Genomic DNA, 20,643 nt, shown 5'->3' on the forward strand with positions numbered 1-20,643 from the left:
TTTGGAGAACGGGAAGCACTCGTTAGGATCTAGGTTCTTCCATGGTCCCTCGGTAACGGATGGGGGACGCCATTCCGTGCCTTGACGTTTCGAAGTTGGGATATCCGAGAATATTTTCCGACCGCGCATGCAGCGGATTCGATACACCATCCGTCGTCGCTTCCGCGATAGAGTTGTGTTTCGCTGCTTCTTTCCCCGGGGAACGACTTGCGAATTGACTCAGAGATTAAGAAATTGATAAGGAGACTTGCACCGGATCGACAACAAATGGTTGAAGAGATTACAGATTTTTTATTTTTCCGTCATTCCTCATCTCGTAGCGCCCAAATCTTATACATACACACGCCTTGTGCGTTGTCTCTCAGTCTTCGTCAACGTTCCGCAGCGGGTCCGGATGCGACACAATCCCTTCGGGTTCTCACGCGTCTTACGCACGCGCGGCAATCCACTCGCACAAAGTCTAAGCTCAGTCTCGTGAATATATGCGCTCAATCAAGGGCAGCCTTGCGTCATCGCGATCTGCGTCCGCCCCGCTGCCCATGCCTACCACGAACTACGATCTCAGGGGGGGCTCAGATTTCTAAGCGGGGCGCGGGAAGATCCTCCACTACAGAACAAAATAATAGCAATTGTTTCCCAGACTCAGGAGCTATACAGACTTTGCTGTCGCAGTATGATGCCGAGCCGCATGACGTCCGTGTCCAGCCAGCTCCTCTTCTCGCTCCCTCGGACGTCATCGCTCCGAGTTCGGAGGGAACCATTCGACCCATAGGCTTCATTCTTAAAAAGAGCGGTCGACTTCGCGGCAATCCGAGTCTTCTCATCACTCGCCGACACGGACCTCCTTACATCACATAAACTCCCATCGCATGTCCGAGTTGCAGACTATCGCTCAGGAGGAGTCTTGCATTCAGCTGAATTCCATAATGATCGAGAGATCCGTATCTCTATAGAACTTCAAGATCTACGTGGCGTACATCGGGATGTCTCTTCTTGAGCTTCCGTTCGATGCGGTCGACTTGGGCCCCGAGGAGATCGATGACGTTCTCGCCGTGTTTCAACATAAATGCGTCCAGCTCTTCTATCGTTTTGAAGCCCTGCACTTCCTATAAAGAAGAGTTCACAAGCCGTCAGAAAACTCCTCCAAATATACATACAGATGTGTCGTCTCTGCGAACAGCCGGAAGTACAAACCTTCAACAAGAATTCCAAATCTTGAGTATCGATGTAGCTTCGGGTTAGTTCGCGCCCGTCGAAATCCACCTCAGCTTTGTAGCGGACGATTTGGTTTCCCATATCAGTGGCCTTGACGTCGTAGATAGCTCTGATCATGACGTCGGTCTCGAGCTCCCGATTTATGCGCTGCATTTGCTCGAAGGGGATCGATCTGACCGAATGATGGGATGGGGAACAGATTAATATCACTCATCCAGGGCAGCCCGAGGAAGAGATCATGACATCGTGGAATTCGATCCAATACCTCTATGGGGCGCTTTGTCTCACCTTCCGACCAAGGCAGTGGTGTTGGTGTAGACTATGAAGGATGCGACGCAAGTCAAAACCCCCCCGATCAAGAGCGAGCCGACAGCGTCGAAGATTGGGTTCTCGTACACATGCGTCAAGCCCATGCAGGTGCCAGCTATGGATACCCCCATAAGGGCGGCAATGTCCTCCAGAAGGACCACGTTCACCGAGGGATCCCGGCTGCGGATAACTGTTCGGGGAAATGAGAGCTCAGAAAACACCTACTACAATCCCTTTCAATAATCTCTGAACGTCGACGTGAGCGCCAAGGTGCAAGAAACAGCGTCTCCCCTTTTGAGGACATGGTACTCACTGTAATCCAACATGGGGACATTTTCTTTTCGAGCCCCGCTCTTAATCTCCTTGTATGCGACGAATAGCGTTCCGCCTTCGCTCAAGAAGCTCCCTCCAAGGATCACGAAAGACCAGTATAGCGAGTGTACGGCTTCGGGGTAAATGAGACCCATGAAGCCGTGATACCAGGCGAGGCCCGCTCCGAAGAAGAATATTCCGACTCCCGAAATCAACGAAGAGACGTATCTCATGTTGTGATATCCATACGGATGGTTCGGATTTGCTTGCTGGAGCGATTTCCGAATCCCGAATGCCAGGATCAGCTTCACCGGAGAAAAAACTCGACTGTTACAAAACGCTTCACATCGCCTAGGCTGGACGGCGGAGGTATTCGGTGATCGACGCACCTGGTTGAGGGTATCCGCGAAACTGTGAACAGCTTCGGCAAACATGGAATGAGAGCCCGAGTAAAACCAAGCTACGGTTTTGAAGACACAGTTGCCGGCATTGATGACCACCGCGGTTTTTACAACTCTCCCGCTGCCCTTCAGTATCTGTTCCCGCTGTCGTGCTTCGTCGTTCCGACGCTCAGCTCTACGGGAACTCGAATGTTCATTAGATGAATCATTTGAACATCCATACTCCGGCGGCGAGTGGATAAAGAAATTCGCCTCAAATTCGGGCCGAGGAGAAACTTTACGCTTCACGACGGAAATAACTTACTTGTAGAACTCTTTGAGGATTTTCTTGGCGTTCAGATTTTCTTCCTCCCGTAGTCGGTCCAGCTCTTCCAGCTGCTTCGCTTGGATGTCCTCGAGGGCTTCCATGGAGCCGTAAACTTCCAGAGCTCTGGTGATAAGAAGCCATTGGAACCCCATGCAGCGGACGACGGCTCCGATGGCAACAATTCAGAATCGAATCGGAATCGCGCGTTCTTCTGCCTACTCACTTCGATTCCACGTCACGTCGGAGGAACACAGTAATAGGGGGGTTGTCGCTGATGGGGCTACGTCGAAGAGTTTTCTTCAGACCCTCGAGGTCTTGCAGTTTGAGTCCGTATTCGGTCATGGCCCTGATTGGCGTGATGAAATTCCTCTCGGTGTATTCTTGGTTGACATCCAACTTTATTCTCGTACCCTTTATGGCTGCAGAGACAGTATCGAGCGGATTAGACTGTCATCATGCATGTGATTATGACCATGCTTCTACAAAACGATTCGTGCGTCTCCACTCACATTTAATAATTGTCTGCTGCATTTCGGAGATTGCCTTCCGTTCAGGTGTCTTCTTGCCGCCATCTGGGGATTTAACGGTGGTCGAGCAGGACCGCAACACGAAGTCCCGAACACCACGGCCTAAAGAGGAAAACACCGATTGAGAGGAAATTGAAGAAAATTGGAGAAAATTAGAAAAATTCTATTAGGAAATTATCATAAAATTTTCTGAAAATTCTATTAGAAGAAATTCGAAAGATTCTATTAGAACACTTTCTAAATTAGAAAATTATTCCAGATTTCCAGAGCTGCTCGCACTTACCCGAATAGTGTAGTTTTTTCGGGTTCAGGCCTTTCCAGACGGTGCCCCCGCAAACGCACCGCTGAGTCCAACTTGTGACAAGGCACATCCTCATGGCTGGCGTTCGACCTGTAGAACTGTACTCGAGTGAGTCTCCGAAATATGCATTCAGCCTCTTCCGCCATCTAGTCGGCCGAGGTGGACGCCGAGGCTCTGATCCGACTTCGTAACATCCGATCCAATCAGAGAAGACGGGCGATGTCCAGAGATATACGGTCCGCCGATACTCTGGGCAGCAAGAACTCATGTGCCACCTCGAGTGTACCGCAGCTGAAGTTATGCGTGCCTGAAGGAGCAGGTTATGACGTACCAGGCGCGCTTCACCGGTCTTATTGTCGGAGGTGAATGATCGGATTCTTTCAGGTCGAATCTCTGGAGCGGGTACCGATGGCAGCACGGAGCAGCTTCATCATTGACTTCAACACGATCTCTTCTCTCAGCTTCAATGATCCAGGACGAGATTGACAAAGTAGGACAGGCGATCTCTGGTTGTTTGAGAGACGTCGCTCGAGTACAGGAATGAAAAGAGAAAATTTCTCTCAGTTCCTGAACTCAAGGAGTCACCAAGGGGGCAGCCATACTTGTTGACATCAGTGTGGCGCGAAATAAGCTCGGATTCAAAGTTGAGGTTCTGTGCGTTTTCGCGCACAAATCCCCTGTTCCGTTCGCTAGTCTCGAGGCTGGATCGACGTCGAGGAATGAACAATGCGGCGCACAGAACGAGTGCCGTCCTCCCGTAGCCGTCTCGGCTAGAAAATCATGCGAAGGAATGGATTGATTTTTTGCCGTTGCCGTTGCTGTCTTCGGGCGATACCCCGAGGGTTTAGCTTTGCTCGGCCATGAGAATCGCCGCGAATTCTCATGGGACGAAGCGAGCGTTCCATATAGCTGTGCATGCCATCATCGATGATGGTTTCCATCATGAGATCATAATCAGCTCATGGATGGGAACTTGGGTGCTCCATATAGCCAATCTACTTGATATGTGTTCCTACTTGGATGGGTGTGTGGAAAGCATTAGCACCAGAGAGGCGGCCCCAAGTGCAGAAGTTCACTTGGGAGAGGAAAGAGTTGAAGAGCTGGATTCGTCGTGACCGTTGGAATACTAGGGCACGCTGACGAAACTTCTCGGTTTTCCGATTGTATTCTCCCCGGGGGCTCTCCTTGGAACCGGGTTCCATTCGACCCGATTCCTTCTACAGGGCACTTCTCGTGAGGACGGACTATCATTGAAAACGAGCTTTTACATACTATTGGAATATTTCTGTGGGTATATCGTATTATTACAAGGGAGAATCTTCCTACAGCTCAAGTTGGGCCTATCAACGCTCGCTCGGTTCTCACGGCTCTATCCCAGCCATTCCTAGATTACCGAGAACTCAGTAGCGGCGTAGGCTGCGGGCGACGGAGATTCTGAGACCGCTGAGGAGACCGATCCCGATCGGTACAGGATCGAGTGACCTTCTTCGACCTTGTCTCTTTGGCTCATCATGTCGGCCTGTAGTTCATTACCAGTAGGTGCCGCGGATGTGCACGAGTCCGAGCTTCGATAGGTGGGCAACCAAAACCCTGTACAGCTTGCATGCTTCAGTACAGCTGTTTAACTGCGGTTGAATCTCGCAGTCGCGAGAACCCGAAGATCGCGCGACTGACGGCGGCACCCCGCATCGCCGGTCAGTCTTCGACGGGAGAGACTCGAATTCTCTCAGCATGATCAATCATGGGACGCTGCGACGAGATTCCCTCAGGACTGCCCATCAACAGCCTTCACGCGATATTCCGACAAGGATACGTACGAGGGATACGACGTTACGACAACGATACCCCCGGGGTACCTGGTACCCCCGGGCCTGATACCGTTGTGGAATGATTATCCGCAGAGGAAGGCGACGCCGCCGACCCATGACCCCCAGAAGAATGCCGCCGCTTACGATTGACGACGGCAGAGACGTTCCGAGAAACATCTCCATCACGACACCTATCCCCGCTCACGAACACGGCCTAGATGTCCGGCTCTTTCTTCAAGGCTCTGCTCGCGGATGCTGGCCGACAAATGATGTCATCCGCCGTCACCCTTAGCGAGAACTCGCCCAAGCAGACATTAGGGAGTCCTGGCTGAGGTCCAAATGAGCACGTACACTACCTGTGATGCATGACGAAGATTCACGTGCTCGAACCTGAGGTAGAGGAAGCCTCCCCTGTATGCCAAACACCCCGAATAGAATTGCACTGATGTTCTTCCGAAATATCTCCGGGCTACGGAAAGTTTGTCAATGTTTCGATCTATCGTGTCTCGGTCTCCCTCAGTCGCGACTTCTTCTGATGCTTATCGATATTCGAGCAAAATTTTCATGTTAAGAGCTCAGAAAGTTAGTCGCCTTGGCTTTGTAGCAGAGTGTGAGCTAGCTGTCCCCTCTCTCAGAAGGTTTAGCGAGCGAGCGAGCTGTTGAGACCGCGGCCAGCGCGCCTCACCGCAGGGAGAATAGGGTCTAGAACCACAAGCAGTAGGCAGACCCACCCAGAAGCTGCCGATAAGCAAAGGCTTAAGACGTCTCCATCTGTGTTCTAAGATCTCCGGGCTTTCAATTTTCCCAACAGGGAAGGGTCGTTGGGCGGTGAAGTGGAGTTTGTGGGAAACCCCGAGGTATTGACTGTTAGAGTGCGAACTTGCCGGGGCTTCATTCAAGCAATCGGATTCCTTCGTGGGTTTCGTCAGGATGTCAAACCTTGCAGCCATTGAGGATGAACATGTTCTCGCCGAGATGGTAAGCAGAGCGAGCGAAGCGCATTAGAATAACGCCTAACTGAGAATCTATAGTGTCGAACTCTGGGATTCCGCGAGAGCCTCCGTCTAGTTTCGCATCATAGGAAAACGAGGATTTCCCTGCTCAGATGTGCCCCCGCTTATCACGCGGGACATATTTCTCCACGAACTATCTCCTAGGAAAATTATCTGTGTCTCATAAGGAGGCGCCCGAAGGATCGTATGTTCCCTTTGCGAGGAGCTCGGCGCACAGGACTGGACAACGGAAATAGATGACTGTCAATGCGCCCGATACTGCTTCTTCCCCTGTGCTCGCAAGCAAGTGTCGCGGCATAGTTCCTGCACAAGCTGACTCTGCCCACCGAGCGTTCTCTTTCTAGAAAGCTCGAAGCCTCCGTGTTCGATACGACGTTCGAGTCTCGACTGAGCACCTGGGTGGGATCGATCAGAAGTTTGTCTCGTATGAGACTTGTGAGATTCGATTCGGACAGGAACCTCGACGACTAGATACCTCTCGTTTATGCTGATGAGAAGCTTACCGGCTGCCTTGGGCAAGCTAATCTCGCTGTGGGTGGGGAAGACCTTTAACGATTCTGGGAATTCCGAGGTCGTCACGAAGTATTCTTCGTACGATCTGTCCATGAGATACAACGACCTTAGGGCCCTGGGGACGTTATACCAGCTATCGCTAAATCGAGAATATTTCGGATAGCCCTCAAAACAGGAAGGAATGGAGCTGGATGGTCTGCCTTGGCTGGGAATTTCATCTTCCGGTCGAAGGTCTTCAGTTTGGGAATGAGCGAACTTCTATGCTCATCCCGAAGTATGATGTCCTCTTCGGACTCTTGCTGAAGCCGACCCACGCACTGACACCGATTTGTGCGCAGTGATTCCCTCCCACGGACCATGGGAGGACTCCAGGAATGCCCTATCGATTGAGCCTTGCGGTGTCGAGCAAATGTATCTCTGTGTATCAATTGCAGTCAATGTTGCGATCACGTCCAGAGTGAGTCGACCACGAATCGTTTTTCTTCCTTCGCAGCTGGAAGTGGAGACGGAATTCGAGAAACGCGGTGCCATCCGGGCACGTTTGATGGAAATCAAAAAACAAAAGAAAGAAGAGCGAGAGGCTCAAGCAAAGAAACGCGAAGATGACCGAGAAATGGCCATTCGGAACAAAGCAGTACAAGCTGATCTGAAAAAACAGGCGAGTGACGCTCAATCCTGTGATCATCTCCCAGACTTAGGAGGAATACAACCATTCTGGATAGAAAAACTTCTCCAATCCGTCCCGAAGTCTTCTTCATGACCGAGCTCTATTTACCCCATACAGAGAACCCTGGAAATGTATGACGCGATGGCGAAGTCGGCTCCCGCTGGCAGCGCAAAAGTCATGGACGTCGGAATTTATAAAACCGGCGAGGCGGGTGAAGGCATTGTCACTTCGGTCAACCAGGTAATCTTCTGTCATCGATTCTAGCATCAAGAATAGCGATCTCTGCTAGAGAGCTATTGGCCTCAAATAGCGTTTCGGTGAGGGTGGATTCGATTTCCTGTTCTAGGGTCTGGTTGAAGACGCTATAAAAGAAACTGCGAAGCAGCGTGAGCTCGAGAAAAAGCGAATGCTGGCAGCATTCGAAGCAGCAGCCAAGTCTGGTCCTGCCGGAGCTCCGAAAGTAAGATGTTTTGATGCTCTCTTCCTCAAGGCTTCCTGCCCCCCTCCCTTCATAATCATCTCCGAATGGAGAATCGAAGAAGTAAATTCTCGAATTTACAGGAAGTGAACTTCGATGCTTTCAAAAGAGCAGACGTCAGTGGTTTCGACGCTTCGCGCAAGGAATACGATTCCACCATGCAAGTCTCTGGTGGCATTCCCCTATACGATCCAAACTTGATAAAGTCGCCGACATCCAGTACCCCGGCGTCCTGCATGAACGGTCCGGACTTCGCGGCAGCGTCCAGGAATGCGGATCTTCCGATGGACGCCATGCAACGAGCCATCAAAGAGCGTCAGGAATCCTGCGACGCCGAGAAGAAACGAATCTTAGCAGCCTACGCCGTGGCCGCTAAGCAAGGACCGGGTCCGAAACAGAACGTTCTAGACGATTTCAAGGTGAATCTCGGCTGCGGAATTCTAGATCAGCCTCCCAATATCCACCGATCAGAAATCCCCGGGGTTTGACTGAGCGGGTGTGGGTGTGTGACCTCCGCTTAGCCTTCCGATTGGCCTCCGCTTGAAATTCCTGATTGAAGCCGTCGAGAGGCACTGACGGGACCGACATCCCGCGGCTGGATACCCTCCAGACCTAGCATTCCTCGAGCTTCTTGTCACTTCCCGAACGTTCCCGTTCTCGAGGATCGTCGTTTTAGATTCACGCTGGGGGCAAAATGGTAGATCCGAATCAACTTGAAGTATCATCGCTCAGATGCTTATTCATTCTCCGCAGAATTTCAAGATCGATGACAGCGAGGCTCTCAAAACGGAGCACAGTTCCTGCGCTGGCTTCAAAGGCGGCGTTCCTCGGAGCCAAGCTACCGACGCTGCGAAATCCATGAGGTCCACCTGTTTTGCACCTGCAAAGCCCATGTAAGCTGGTTGTACCGTCTCGACAAACTACGTCGATCGATCGATTAACAAGCCGGACATGAGCTGTGACCGTTAGATTACATCTGTGTTAGTGGATACTCGCTGCAGAATCCGCTTTAACCCTCATTTCATCTCACCAATCAACTCGCGCTTCGCAATGGAACTCTCTGAGAGTTTTACGATACATGAGACGATCGGATCTCATTCCGGTCAGTCTTCTACACGCGGAGGATCGATCCGAGATCGGACCGACTCGAATCAAGAAACTGTCACGCCGGGTCGAGTGACCGAGTATTAAGAGAAAGTCAGTCCCCGGATTCGATCCCGTAGGTACTGAATGCGCGGAATTCGGAGGGGACACGATCATGGTTTCCGAGTCTCGAAGCCCTATCGTTTCGAGTTTGGAGAAACGCATTTTTTGATACTTCTTGGTTTCGAGGACTGGAACTTCGTCGATGCGGCGCGAATTCCCTAAAAGCATCGGACCGAACAGGAACCGTTGTCCAAAATCTGGGGGAAATCCCCGCTGACGCTTGGAATCATCGCGGTCGAGCCTAGATAGAGTCTCGAGTGCCAGGAGCTAGTGATCATTCGGAGTTTTTGGCGGATTTGAATAAATGGCTTCCTTTTAACAATTGCCGGAGCGTACTTCTTCCGCAGTCCGCCGCCTCACGCATGTGTTGCAGTAAGCACGAACTTACTCGCTATGGTCATTCAATGTCTCTGTAATAATTTCGTATGCCCGCTGTCCATCCTCGAGGAACGATTGACCCCCTTGCGCAAGGAGCATCTTAGCAGACCGCTCCTCTGACAAAAATCTCACCCTTTATGAAAAATGCAGTCGTAGTGTGCTCTCCTGCTTGCTTCCTTGTCTCAAACACAACGTAGCCTGAGAGAATTGAGACGTTCTCTTCGATCGCTAATCTGCTGAGGATCTGCGACAAACTCGTTGCAGGCCCCCGCCTGTGCTCAACATCCGTAGAGGCTCAACTTCAACTTACTCGATAAGTCCTCTCAGCTCGCCGCCGTCGACAAATACGCCTCCGTCTGCCGGCACACCTCGATCTGGAGGACAGGTGGGCACAAATCTGAATCAGGCTGTGGAGAAGCTCGAGAAGATGGACGCGATCCAGAAGGCGGTTCAGCAGCGCAACGAAGCCGCCGAGCAGGAACGCCAACGTATCCTAGCCGAGTACATAGCGAGGAAGAATGGCACCTTCTCCAGGGAAAGCACCCCTGCAAGGGAGAGTCAAACATCGAGGTCGAGCAGTAGTCCGAGAGTAGTTCGATCCTCGGCGTTCAGACCCATTCCCATCAGACCACCAAGACCGCTGAAATGATGTCTCTGCTGAAAAACTTCGGTCGGAACAGTCATGATTCCCCGCGAACGCACACCAGATTTTCGTGAAGTCGCTCCAGCTCGCAAGAGGCTGTAATGATGAACCCCAACTCCGAAGAGGCTTTGAAAGAGATGAGACGGAATTAAGGGGCTGGTGTAGAAAAAATGTGTATACGAGAATTTTGCTTGCGCTTGAGGTTGCAGCGGTCGTAGAGTTCCTTGAGCTCGACAGTCGACCACCTTCCCTTGTTTCCGTCTATTTTTCGTTATCACGCTTGTAATCCTCGGAAGAGGCAGTCCGTTACGTCACTGTACGGGAATTCAAAAAGAGATTCCCGATCGAACGCTAAGTAAAGAGTTTTTCCTTTTCGCAAACTTATCGAGCTTTACTGTATCGCTGAAGTCTTGTCCCCTCACAGATCTCTTTCAGACACTCCCAGGAGGCGATAATCATAACCGAAGTCTGAAGCGATCGAAATAAACATTCGACACCGGAGAAATGTCTTGGGCGTCTGGGGGTTCTCCCCGCACGGCGATGGCTGAATAGAACTGTCCTAACTTAACTAGATCCGCATCGAGTTGTCGATTGAAAGCGAGTTCACAGGCATCAACTGCAGCCAATCTGGATTTCAGGCCCCGGTATCGAGACTCGTCGATATCCACGTCCCGAATGCCGAGCTTGAGGACAGCCTGGCAGCAACTTTCGGCAATTACAAGAGAGTCATGGAATGTGTTCAACTCCCCTTTCTCGAAGGGCTGCTCGTCGAACTCGACGTCCAGCGGAGCTTCTTCTGACGCCAGTGCCATCTTTATCAGAAGCTTCGCGAACGCTTCTTTCTCCCTGCACATCTCCACGCACAGATCTAACAATGAGTTCAAAGCGGTATCTCTCTTAAGGCTCTCTGTAGAAATGCTCGAGATGCCGACGACGATCTGGTTCCTCACGTGAACATCATTGTCCATGACCAAATTCATGAGACCCTCACAGAGCATCAGGAAATTACCGGTAGAGTTCGATTTCTCGAAAATCGCTCGACCATGTGTCTCCATGAGCTTTCGAGCGAGATCGGCCGCGACGCTGCGCATGGCTGGGGGTTGGTTGGCCGCGGAGTACTGATGCATAACTCCAATGCTTGAAACCGCGAAATCGACCGAAAGTCGAGCGACGTGCGCCGCGATGCAGGAAAACATAGACACGGCGACCGTTGGTATGGTGACGGAGGGCAACTCAACGAGGAGCTTCCTGATGAACGTTTCCAACTCCTGTCCAACTGCTTCTTCGAGGTGTTTGGTCGCGAGGTCCAAGGCCTTTGGGGCAGAAGAGAAGCATTCTCGATATGGGGAGGGAGCTCCAAAATTATGCGATTTTCAGTCCTCATCGCATGCTCGACGGGCTAGAAAGGAGAAAATCTCTCAATGAGAGGTACTCACGAGTTGTGCGACGTGGGGATGCTCCACTTGGGTCCTCAGAAGTATATCGGTCATCACGGCCGGTAGAACAAGGGTATTGTCGAGGCACCACTCCAACAACCCCATCTTGTGATGGTCGGTGACCACATCGGTTGACTTTATGTCGCTGATCAGAAAATAATATTTTTTAGGACGAGGTATTTCTTATCCTTCGTGGGTCGAGGTCCGAGATGGAGTCCCCAATGAATCTTCTCGGAAAACGGTACCCGACCCATAGCTGACTCACCCAAGCTCACACTTGTAGTGGATTATGACCCGTTGTAGATCCGTGTGCGACACAGCGCCGAATTCGGTGAGTCGTAGCGAGCCGAGGTCGGGCTTACGCACCCCGAGGCGCATCAGTAATTGGAGGTAAAGCGTAGCGATCACACTGCATCGCGACGCTAGGAAGAATTCAGAAAGAGCCAATTTGTCGCGTATCGTTTTCTTGGTCTCATCCGTACAGCTCGGCAGATCGAGAACAGCTTCGATTTGCAGCAAAAGACCATGGAGGTTGTTCCGAGGTAGCCTCGTCGGTTCTACGCCGAGGAACCTTGACATTTTGATGGACACCAATGATCCATGCAGTCCCGTCGGAACGATTGCGGCGAAAGCCTTAGCAGCAGTTTTCCTTATCGAAATCATCGGCGAACTACAGCAAGGCTCCAGAAGTGGAATGAAGGCCACGAGTTTGCATTCGTCTATCGATGGAAAAAGTCGCCCAAACAGCAGTAGAATCGGGAAAAGGCCTGGATGCTGCAAACTGAGAAACGCAAATCGCTTATGCTTTCATCTCCGTTTAGGCTCGCTGATTTTTGCGGTGCGACAACAAACGAGGAAAATCCCTCGTATTTGTGATCAGGATTGGTATCAAGTCTCCCTCACGGTGTTTTCGCAAGATCGCTCATCCTTCGGCGGAGGAAATCGAACAAGCCCGGGAAGCGCAGGAAGAAGATATGTCCCGTCAGACAATTCTTGCGTTCGATGTCCTGTTTAGATCTGTTGACACCGAAGATCCTCGTGATGAGAGACGAAAACAGGAGCGTGCAGGAGTTTCGCACTCCCCAAACCGGGTGATCGAAACCTTCTAGGGCGGCCCTCATGCCCCTGGACACGTAAGCCATTATGCTCTCACCGAGCCGAGTGTCTCTTCGGGAGGAAATTTCTGTTATCCGGGGAGGTAGGGATTCTACGTTCGAATGGTCCAGAGATCTTCTGAGCCTCGGAAGGAACTTGTAAACTTACTTGTATAGAGCTCTGAGAACATTTAGAGCATGAACTCGAGCCACTTCGGTGGATTTGGATTCAGCCAGAGGGAGAAGAGCTTCCATAGCTTGTTTCAGTGCGCGACCATTATTAAGTTCGGGCTCGCTCACAACCACAGCCTAGATAAAGTTTTCTCCATGAGTTGCGAGAGCGTTGGAAAACGTATTTCCATGCTAGAGACTTTGCACAAACCTGAACAATGAAGGGCAATCCTGCGCTTCGACGCGTCGAACTGACGGCTCCATCGGTAATTTTCTCGACGAGCTCCCGGAGCCAAGTGGAAGGAAATCTGTTCAGCCCAGCTATCGTGCTTCTCCAGAGAGCAGTGCACAAACTCGAGAAGCCCACGTAGGCTTGCTCGAAAGCACCCCTATGCCGAACCGTGCACAATTCTGCAATCAAGGCATGAAGACCCTGACGTCGATCGAAGGCTTGGTGGGACGTCGATGGGAATAATCATTACTACCTTTAATACGGTGACTATACATATATCCTATCCCTCACCGTCCATGAAAAATGCGCCCATCTCCTGGAACTTGCCGACGGGCAGTATCTCTTGCGCAGTAAGACGATTGAGGTGCACCGCGAGGACGCCGAACGTTAGAGATACTTCTTTATGGGATCGCCAGCAGCAAAGTAGCAGCATCTGAGATGCAACGGCGCACGCTTTCACTGTATCCGCGCCCTCTGGAATACGGAGCAGTTGGGATTCATTCAGGATTCAGGTGAGGACCCACGCGGAATCGATTTGGAAGGTAATTCAGAGTTCAGGGGAAATGGGGTGAGCAGGAGAATCCCGGGAGACTCACCGAGGTTCTTGCCAAACCCCTTGAGGAGAGCCTCCTTGAACTCTTCCTCGAGTTCTGGGTGCTCATCGATCTGAAGTTGACCCTCCGGACTGGCGTTCGTCACTAGCGGACTGGCGATTTTCGCGATTGCCGCGCATTGCTCGATCAGGCTCTCGAAAATCTCTCTATACTCGGGAATCAAATCGATCGGAACCGTCTCCGCGAGTAGATCGTTGAGCAGACTTCTCAGGCAAGTGAGCGCACCGTACATAGGACTGGACGACGAAGCTTCCACCAAGCCTATGGAGCATGAGGTGATGTGAACGTTGAAATTACAAGCGACCTCCTATGGAATTCACTAGAACATCGACTGACCTTGATTTTGAGCGATTTCAATTTGCGAGGAGAGCTCCCGACTGACCGCTGAGATTATTTTGAGTTTCTTCAACGCATCCGAGTTCGATGCGATCACGCGTAACATATAGGCGGCTGTGACGCAGTCGGGAGGACGCGCGGACCTTGTCAGAGCTACGCATCGCTCGATCCAAGCGTCGGGGCTGCTCGGTGAAAAGGAGATTTGGTTCGAGGCGATCTCACGGATCGACGAGTCGGGATTACCCGCCTCACCAGTGTAGGGGAGCAAATCCGGTGGTATGGTGGCCAGAATTTTCACCACAGCGGTTTTATTGCTCTCATACGTATCCTGCAAAGAGATATCATTATTGAACGTCAAGCATAAGTAGGATGACGCCTGATTCCCTATCCGACTATCGTCGAATAGTCTCACGTACCTTTATGCATTGCAGAATCGTAGCCGCCTTCGACCGCGTCCACTGATCGCCCATCCAGGGAGACAGAAGCTCCAGGAGCATGAGAATCGTAGAACGAGTGAAGAAGTTACAGCCCGGCCGAAGTTCTCCAATACAGAAGTTGAACATCCAAATGACAAAATCCTTCTGTTTTCTGAAACGAGCATCTTTTGCTTTCTCAAAGAACTGATCCATCTGATTGGTCCACTGAATGCGAGTAGCCGGAAGAGTAATTCACTCACTCGAGCACGCTCTGCTTCGCTTCACCGTAGACCGGGTGTTCTCTGCTTTTCCAATATCTTGGACTTTCATGCATTCGTAGGATGAGCTTTTTGAAGCTCGAAAACATTGCCTGTCGCAAGGCTTGGCTCTGAGTTGAGCAATTCAACTTGAGGAAAACTTCAAGATGGCTAATGATCCTGGGGTTCAGAGGTTCGCAAGACTTGGGGCAGTCAGTCAGAACCTGGAGGAGGCTCAAACGCATTCTGGGAAGGAAGGGAATATTTCGTGGGGGCTCATAATCTTTCAAACCCAACCGCGCAGGTACATATACGCGAAGGAGGGCGTAGCGGATATTCTCTGCGGACGTCACGGAATTCCGTTCAAATGCTTACTTCTCATCCGCAGACCACTGGGCGTCATCCATTATCGACGGATGATCGAGGAGCTTCTCCAGGGGCAGAAGCTTCAGAGCTAGCAGATTCACAGGTAATTCATCACATTTCTTGAGAACTATATCACTCAGCGACGGATAGAGCTTGACGAGATTTGGTACGAGGTTTTCGATGATTGGGGCCCTTCCCTCGACGAACACTTCGAAGAACGGAGTCAGCCAGATGTCTTCCCAGCTGCAGATATTTGTTTCCCTTACCATTCGAATTGAAACAGAACATTTTGAAGGTACTCGACGCTGAACCGCGACCGTTCACACTCACTCGGGGGGTTTCTCTCTCAAATGCGCTCTGCCGACGTCCCTGAGGAAGTCTTGAACATACGGAAACATGCTCTTTTCGCTGAGAGTTTCGTATATTTCCCGAATCAGATTCCGATTCAGGTACGGACCGACTTTGATGTGTTTCGCGATCATCGTCAAGGGAGCGTATTTGCTCTTTTTGTGATGAGGCTCTTCGAGCACGCGCGCGAACGTCGATTCCAGGAACTTGGCGTATCTGCCGTCCTCAGTTTCTGCCAGAGCGTCGAAAACGAGCTCCATGAGTGCTCTACCCTGATGTTGCACAGCCTGTAGAGGAAGAGGCGAGGAGTTCAGGCAAATCGTCCACTCATTGGTCCATGGAGGAACGAGGCTTGGAAGAATCGTCATCTCACATCGACAAAATGTTCCGCGTTGAGCGAGGCGATCGTCAACAAATTCTCGTGGGTTTCGTGCAGAAGCTCTGGAACCTGGTCTCTGAACTGCAAAAGTTTTTCCGTCCATTGAAGTACGGTGCGACTGCAAGTCAGAGCGAAAGGGGGCTTCTTGTGGAATTCTGCAAGGGGAAGACTGAATTAGTCGGAATCGCCTATGGGTTCCCGGTTGATGATTCTCTCGTAAGTCAAACAAACTTCTCGGGTTGGATCGGGAAACAAACCTCCGAGTGATTCGAGTCGACTCAGTTCACACAGTAGCTCTCTGTAGAACTCCCGGCAATTTATTTTCTGACTGTTCAGGGGTGTCACGTTGATCATACCAGCGATGAAACAAACATGAGCGAGTGGATCCTCTCGTAGATCCCCTATTTGAGACCTGTAGACTTCTTCTGGATCGTCCTCCTGGAGGATCAAGATCTCCGGAAGGGAAATCCCACAGGCTAAACGGCACGGGAGCGTCTGGATCTCTGCAAAGATATTCCTCGCCAATGATTCTTCGTGTTTCGCTGATTCGAGGAACATATATCCTATGGGAAGGAAATATCATGCTGATCACGAGTAACCCGAACACTGGACTAGCTCGGCTCACCACATAAGAGAGCCTTTTTGATCTCGCGAGCGAACTCCGGTGGAAGCTCTTTGCGGGAGCCGTGTTTCGCCAATAATGTGCTGCACCGAACAACCTTCGACGCCTTATCGAATACATCTTCTCGGTCGGTCGCAACTCCCTGCCTGGGGGAAGCGAATCAGACTCATCTTCTCGTCAGATGGATTCGACAGGGATATGTACACACATTGCTTGTCCTTGCACGGAGACTCACCGATTCAGAGCATCCATTGCTTCCTTTAGATACTTGAAAACCTTTTCCTCTCCGAGAAGGAGAGCCTGCAAACCGTGGGGGTGCCATGCACTAAGGATGGCGAGTTCATTCACGGAAGCCATCGATTCGGGTTCCTTCTGCATGAGAAACAACATACGTCGCCATAACACGGGCGCCACTTCATCCGGGGATCGATTTCGCAGAGCGCTTCAGAAGATCAGAAATCAATTACCTCTCGCATCTAAGTTCACGGAGCTCATGATCTGACTCAGAAACTTATCATCTTCGCCAGCGCGAAATTCATGATGACATAATCAATGATGGGGATAAAGACTGCCAGCGGTCTTCTGAACTTACCCGAAAGCAGCGCGTCGGAGTGCTGCAGTTTCAGACGAGCTCGCGGCAAGATATACCACGCACAGGAACTCGATGATTTCCCCATGGTCTACGCTTGACAAGGTCTGCAAAAATCGTCAGTGTCTCAAAATGAGGCTCTTTCGACTGAACTGATGAAATTCTGATTCCTCTGGGGAGCTGTCTCTCATCCCCCACGCTCCCTTACTTTGTGTAAGCAGGAAACCTGCTGTCCCACATTCTGGCAGTCCACGAAAAAAGAAGCCCTCGCCGTCGCTGGGGACAGAAATATGTGGTCAAAGACGGGATAGGACGCCCTCTCGATCTTTCATGAGATTCGCGGGCTGCTTCCCGTCTGGAGAAACTTTTCTGCATCCCCATCAGAATTCCAGAATGGAACAGGAGCTCACCAGCCTGCTGGTGATACACGTCGTCCTCGGGGATTCGGAGTATTCCCGAAGGGAGTCGATCGGTTTTCCTCATCGCTCAAGTTCCCCTCTCGTTCTGGTAGGATCAGGGAGATCGTGGGGTCGGGTATATTTAGAGGAGATCTGAGAACCTAGAAACCATCGAATCCTTCAATGTATTGACCGCATCATCCTCATGAGGAGCATGAGATCCGTCTGGAGATTTCCCTGAGTAGTGTTATGAGCCAACCGTCGGCTCCGGTGGAATGACAAAGTTCACTGAGGTTTATGCCGGTGCGCCGACACTCGACACGTGCGTTCACCGCGGATTCATCTAAGCGACGGAATGGCACCCTAAATGACGGAAACAGCGCGGCGGAGACATCTCGACTGCATAATGAAAAGAGTAACCTCCGTGTAGCCCGTGAGCTCGTCCAGTGAGACGATGTTCAGGCTCTGAAGGTCCCGTCAGCCGCTCCCGCTGATTGACAGCATAAAAAATGGCGATTCTCTTCGCTTCATTTGTTTTTTCGTAGTATACTTCCACTGAGGGACCCAATTCATGATCGTGACTCGACAGGGAGGGCTTGTCTTCGAGAGCTCCACTTAAGCAGACCATCAGAGCTCGGGGTCATACGCTCTTCTCTCGCAAGAGAAGAAGAGAAGGAAATGATCGACTTGAAATTGAGGCAGACCAGTTCCGTCTCAGAATCGGATTCGCAGAGCGGATTTACGATCGGCAGCGCTCAAGCTGGAGAGCTCGAAATCAGAGTTATAGGGAAAATCTCGCCTATCCATTCGCTGCCGAAGGAGAGGGGAGGGAGTGGGAGTCAGCAAACGGACTCTGAAGGAGCGAATCCCGGAGTTACAAGTCACAAAGCCCCAATGAGGTGGTTTTTATTTTCGATCACAGATCAGTGATGACATTGGGCTTCCCGGACGGCAGCCTCAACTCGTCGCTCCCGCGGGTAGGGCTACCGATGTGAAACCTGACTCAGACATCGTGGGAAGCTGAAACAGTCAGTGGAGTTAGGACGAGATCCGCGTCAACTCGAGACTCAGAGCGAGCGATACCGCTGCTTCACGATCTACGGTTGGAGGAGGAACCCCTACCTCTTGCCTGGGTTCTGCAGCTTGGTTCGATCTCCTCCTTCGCTTCAGAATCCGTCCCCAAAAAGCATCGGGATGCGAATAATACGCGAGGCAACCGAGAAATACCGTGAGGACAGCGAAACCGGCTAAGCCAATGGCGATGATGACCGCGATCTGCGGAGAAAGATTTGGATGAGTCTGGGGTCCAGCGCAAAGCGTGGTCGGAAGAATGTACGAAGGAATCTGGAGGAAGCTCTCACCTGTCCTCTCGCGGTCGTGGAACTGAGTACAAACTTGCCCTGCACTATTCGGTCGCAAGGGTCGGACTCGGAACGACTCCAAACCAGACTTTCCACGACGAGCTCTATCCCCTCGTCATTCGGAGAAGTTTTGTACTTGCATCGCTGATCTTGGGAAACATCCGTATAAATCACTGATTCAGGGTGTCGAGATGATCTCGACAGCCGCGTCAAGCAAACACACAATTATTGTATTCCTAGATCGATGGCCTGCCCCGCCGTGGACAACTCTCCTCGGTCCGCCATGAGTTGAGGACTTCCCAGGATACTGTTTCGAAAAGTTTTTGACCTCACCTTTCGGGGAACACTCTACGATTCCGTCAGTATACACCCTCACATCCCACGTCCCGACGACGTTGACCGCAGGCCCCGCGAGAAGCTCGATCTGCAAGGTTCGATCGGTAAAGAGGGTTTCAAAGGAGCGGAAATCTGTCGCGCGGCTTAGAGTTCTAACAAAGGGCACGGAGCTGGAGCTCCTCTAGGAGAGTGGGCAAGAACGACATTTACCGGGCCACAGAACTCGTTCGAAGAGCCACTTGAGGCGCTAACAGCCACTAGAAGGCTCGCCACAAGCAACTTTTTACACAGCATGTCGGCGTGAGTGGATTCTCAATGCCCGTGTTCTCAGTTTGATCGTATTTATGAGCTGGAGTCGAAAATCTGATAGGTATGGAATTACATCATCGGGATCAAATTCTACGTCAGCTGGTAGCTGTGATCGAAGCAATGAGCTTAATGAACTGATTCAAAAGCGGAATTGGAGGCCTGGGAGCGAAGTCACGGGTAAGAAACAAGCTAGGAGTGAGCGAATCGTTCTCGGAGGCATCTGTATTTTAGGAGCTCTATCTGCGGAGGATCACTTTCGCTCTAGTTCAGAATCATATTCCGATTCAATTCTTTACGGGGATCCCAGCCATGACAGCTCATTCTTCGAACGCGGGTCGTCCGTACTCTGGTAAAACACGGCTGACAGGAATTTTCTGGGCCATCGAAGGAAATAATGCAGAATCGTTTACGAAATGCGCACAGTCCGAAGTATGCCTGATTCGATGAACTCTCCTCTATGAACGCTCCCTTAAGAAATCCTCGGTTCTCGATTAGGAATTTTATTTATTGAATCATATATCCCAGATTAGCCTATGCTTAACAAAACACAATCTGTAACTTATGCGTTGCGCCGTTCGGATCACTGAGCTAGGGCGCCGTAGACAACTCGGCAATCGGCTGTTCGAGTGAAGCGAGCCTCATCCAGGCCAGTTCTACGATACCGGGCACGTTTCCCTGCCTTCCCTTCCGATGGAAGAACGAATTAACTCTCTCAGAGGAATACAAAGTTTTCTTCCTTCCCGGAGAATTCAGTGACCTCGAACCCTGCGAGGTCTAATTCGTCCTACGGATCATGCGGGGAATGGGAAACGGTGAACTCTTTCAAGTTGCACTGGTGAGTAAATGCATGATTCTGCCGCATCCCCCTTGAGGTTCACTCTGCGATACGATTTTATAAATATTGTGTGTCTCGCAAACTTACTCCTCATTGACTTTGGCAGCTCAGTCGCACTCGAACACTATCGTAAACGCACGACAATTATTCTGCTCAGACTCAGCTCAGCGTAGAACAAATACGGCAGCACAGCTGCCCCCCCCCCTCCGTCCTAACCCGAACAGACTTGTCTGCTGGAGAACTCACAAGCAGTCATGTTTTCCGCTATGGCGCAGGTAGAGGCAATATATTCATTCCGCGCGTATCCGAATAGATATCAAAGTTCCTCCGAGTCTCGAACATTATCTTCCAAGATTGTATTGAATATGTAAAAGTCTTGGAACGTTCGGGGTGAATAAATATTAAAATCTACTTTATTGATCTATGTGCTGCCTCTCATCCGCAAGAAAATATCACTAAACAAGGA

General features: G+C 51.0%; 4 protein-coding genes across 4 annotated transcripts; 1 reads left to right on the forward strand and 3 right to left on the reverse strand.

Moving 5' to 3' along the window:
- Nucleotides 1-277: 277 nt before the first annotated feature.
- On the reverse strand, nt 278-3,941 carry ZnT49B (solute carrier family 30 member 9). The gene is made up of 10 exons (XM_003744860.2): nt 3,704-3,941; nt 3,355-3,470; nt 3,054-3,173; nt 2,768-2,963; nt 2,542-2,667; nt 2,226-2,412; nt 1,838-2,141; nt 1,504-1,714; nt 1,195-1,387; nt 278-1,106 (listed from the first exon to the last, which is right to left on the reverse strand). The coding sequence occupies exons 2-10, from the start codon at nt 3,446-3,448 to the stop codon at nt 948-950; spliced, it is 1,590 nt and encodes a 529-aa protein (XP_003744908.1). The 5' UTR covers nt 3,449-3,470; nt 3,704-3,941; the 3' UTR covers nt 278-947.
- Nucleotides 3,942-6,110: 2,169 nt separating this feature from the next.
- Nucleotides 6,111-10,084, forward strand: LOC100903278 (uncharacterized). The gene is made up of 7 exons (XM_003744785.3): nt 6,111-6,158; nt 7,200-7,364; nt 7,491-7,613; nt 7,720-7,833; nt 7,935-8,270; nt 8,605-8,744; nt 9,700-10,084. The coding sequence occupies exons 1-7, from the start codon at nt 6,111-6,113 to the stop codon at nt 10,082-10,084; spliced, it is 1,311 nt and encodes a 436-aa protein (XP_003744833.3).
- A 387-nt stretch (nt 10,085-10,471) lies between these two features.
- THADA (Thyroid adenoma-associated protein homolog) lies at nt 10,472-17,421 on the reverse strand. The gene is made up of 20 exons (XM_029111866.1): nt 17,349-17,421; nt 17,147-17,214; nt 16,942-17,045; nt 16,585-16,791; nt 16,353-16,495; nt 15,985-16,230; nt 15,722-15,882; nt 15,331-15,635; nt 15,010-15,243; nt 14,658-14,880; nt 14,378-14,572; nt 13,962-14,289; nt 13,608-13,886; nt 13,303-13,485; nt 12,991-13,190; nt 12,778-12,917; nt 12,418-12,681; nt 11,780-12,295; nt 11,515-11,659; nt 10,472-11,391 (listed from the first exon to the last, which is right to left on the reverse strand). Exons 1-20 carry the CDS (start codon nt 17,419-17,421, stop codon nt 10,534-10,536), a joined length of 4,872 nt encoding a protein of 1,623 aa, XP_028967699.1. The 3' UTR covers nt 10,472-10,533.
- An 804-nt stretch (nt 17,422-18,225) lies between these two features.
- On the reverse strand, nt 18,226-19,370 carry LOC100903566 (uncharacterized). Its single transcript, XM_018640156.1, has 5 exons — nt 19,244-19,370; nt 19,031-19,121; nt 18,698-18,846; nt 18,459-18,611; nt 18,226-18,356 (listed from the first exon to the last, which is right to left on the reverse strand). The coding sequence occupies exons 1-5, from the start codon at nt 19,325-19,327 to the stop codon at nt 18,294-18,296; spliced, it is 540 nt and encodes a 179-aa protein (XP_018495672.1). The 5' UTR covers nt 19,328-19,370; the 3' UTR covers nt 18,226-18,293.
- Nucleotides 19,371-20,643: the final 1,273 nt, after the last annotated feature.

Source organism: Galendromus occidentalis, unplaced genomic scaffold (genome assembly GCF_000255335.2).
Source record: "Galendromus occidentalis unplaced genomic scaffold, Mocc_1.1 scf7180000077475, whole genome shotgun sequence".
Taxonomy (NCBI): domain Eukaryota; kingdom Metazoa; phylum Arthropoda; class Arachnida; order Mesostigmata; family Phytoseiidae; genus Galendromus; species Galendromus occidentalis.

Bases quoted from the DNA above. Each gene is read 5' to 3' on its own strand.
- THADA (XM_029111866.1), bottom strand. From the start codon at position 17,421: ATGAGGAAAACCGATCGACTCCCTTCGGGAATACTCCGAATCCCCGAG. The intron at 16,792-16,941 runs GTAAGTTCAGAA...GATCTTCTGAAG, and splicing joins CTCCGACGCGCTGCTTTCGG to CGCTCTGCGAAATCGATCCC. The intron at 16,496-16,584 runs GTGAGTCTCCGT...CGCTTCCCCCAG, and splicing joins GCAATGGATGCTCTGAATCG to GCAGGGAGTTGCGACCGACC.
- LOC100903278 (XM_003744785.3), top strand. From the start codon at position 6,111: ATGTCAAACCTTGCAGCCATTGAGGATGAACATGTTCTCGCCGAGATG. The intron at 7,614-7,719 runs GTAATCTTCTGT...TTCCTGTTCTAG, and splicing joins TTGTCACTTCGGTCAACCAG to GGTCTGGTTGAAGACGCTAT. The intron at 7,834-7,934 runs GTAAGATGTTTT...TCGAATTTACAG, and splicing joins GTCCTGCCGGAGCTCCGAAA to GAAGTGAACTTCGATGCTTT.
- LOC100903566 (XM_018640156.1), bottom strand. From the start codon at position 19,327: ATGCTGTGTAAAAAGTTGCTTGTGGCGAGCCTTCTAGTGGCTGTTAGC. The intron at 18,612-18,697 runs GTGAGAGCTTCC...CTTTCTCCGCAG, and splicing joins CCACGACCGCGAGAGGACAG to ATCGCGGTCATCATCGCCAT. The intron at 18,357-18,458 runs GTAGGGGTTCCT...TGACTGTTTCAG, and splicing joins CTGCAGAACCCAGGCAAGAG to CTTCCCACGATGTCTGAGTC.
- ZnT49B (XM_003744860.2), bottom strand. From the start codon at position 3,448: ATGAGGATGTGCCTTGTCACAAGTTGGACTCAGCGGTGCGTTTGCGGG. The intron at 2,668-2,767 runs GTGAGTAGGCAG...TCTTATCACCAG, and splicing joins CGACGTGACGTGGAATCGAA to AGCTCTGGAAGTTTACGGCT. The intron at 2,413-2,541 runs GTAAGTTATTTC...GAGTTCCCGTAG, and splicing joins ATCCTCAAAGAGTTCTACAA to AGCTGAGCGTCGGAACGACG.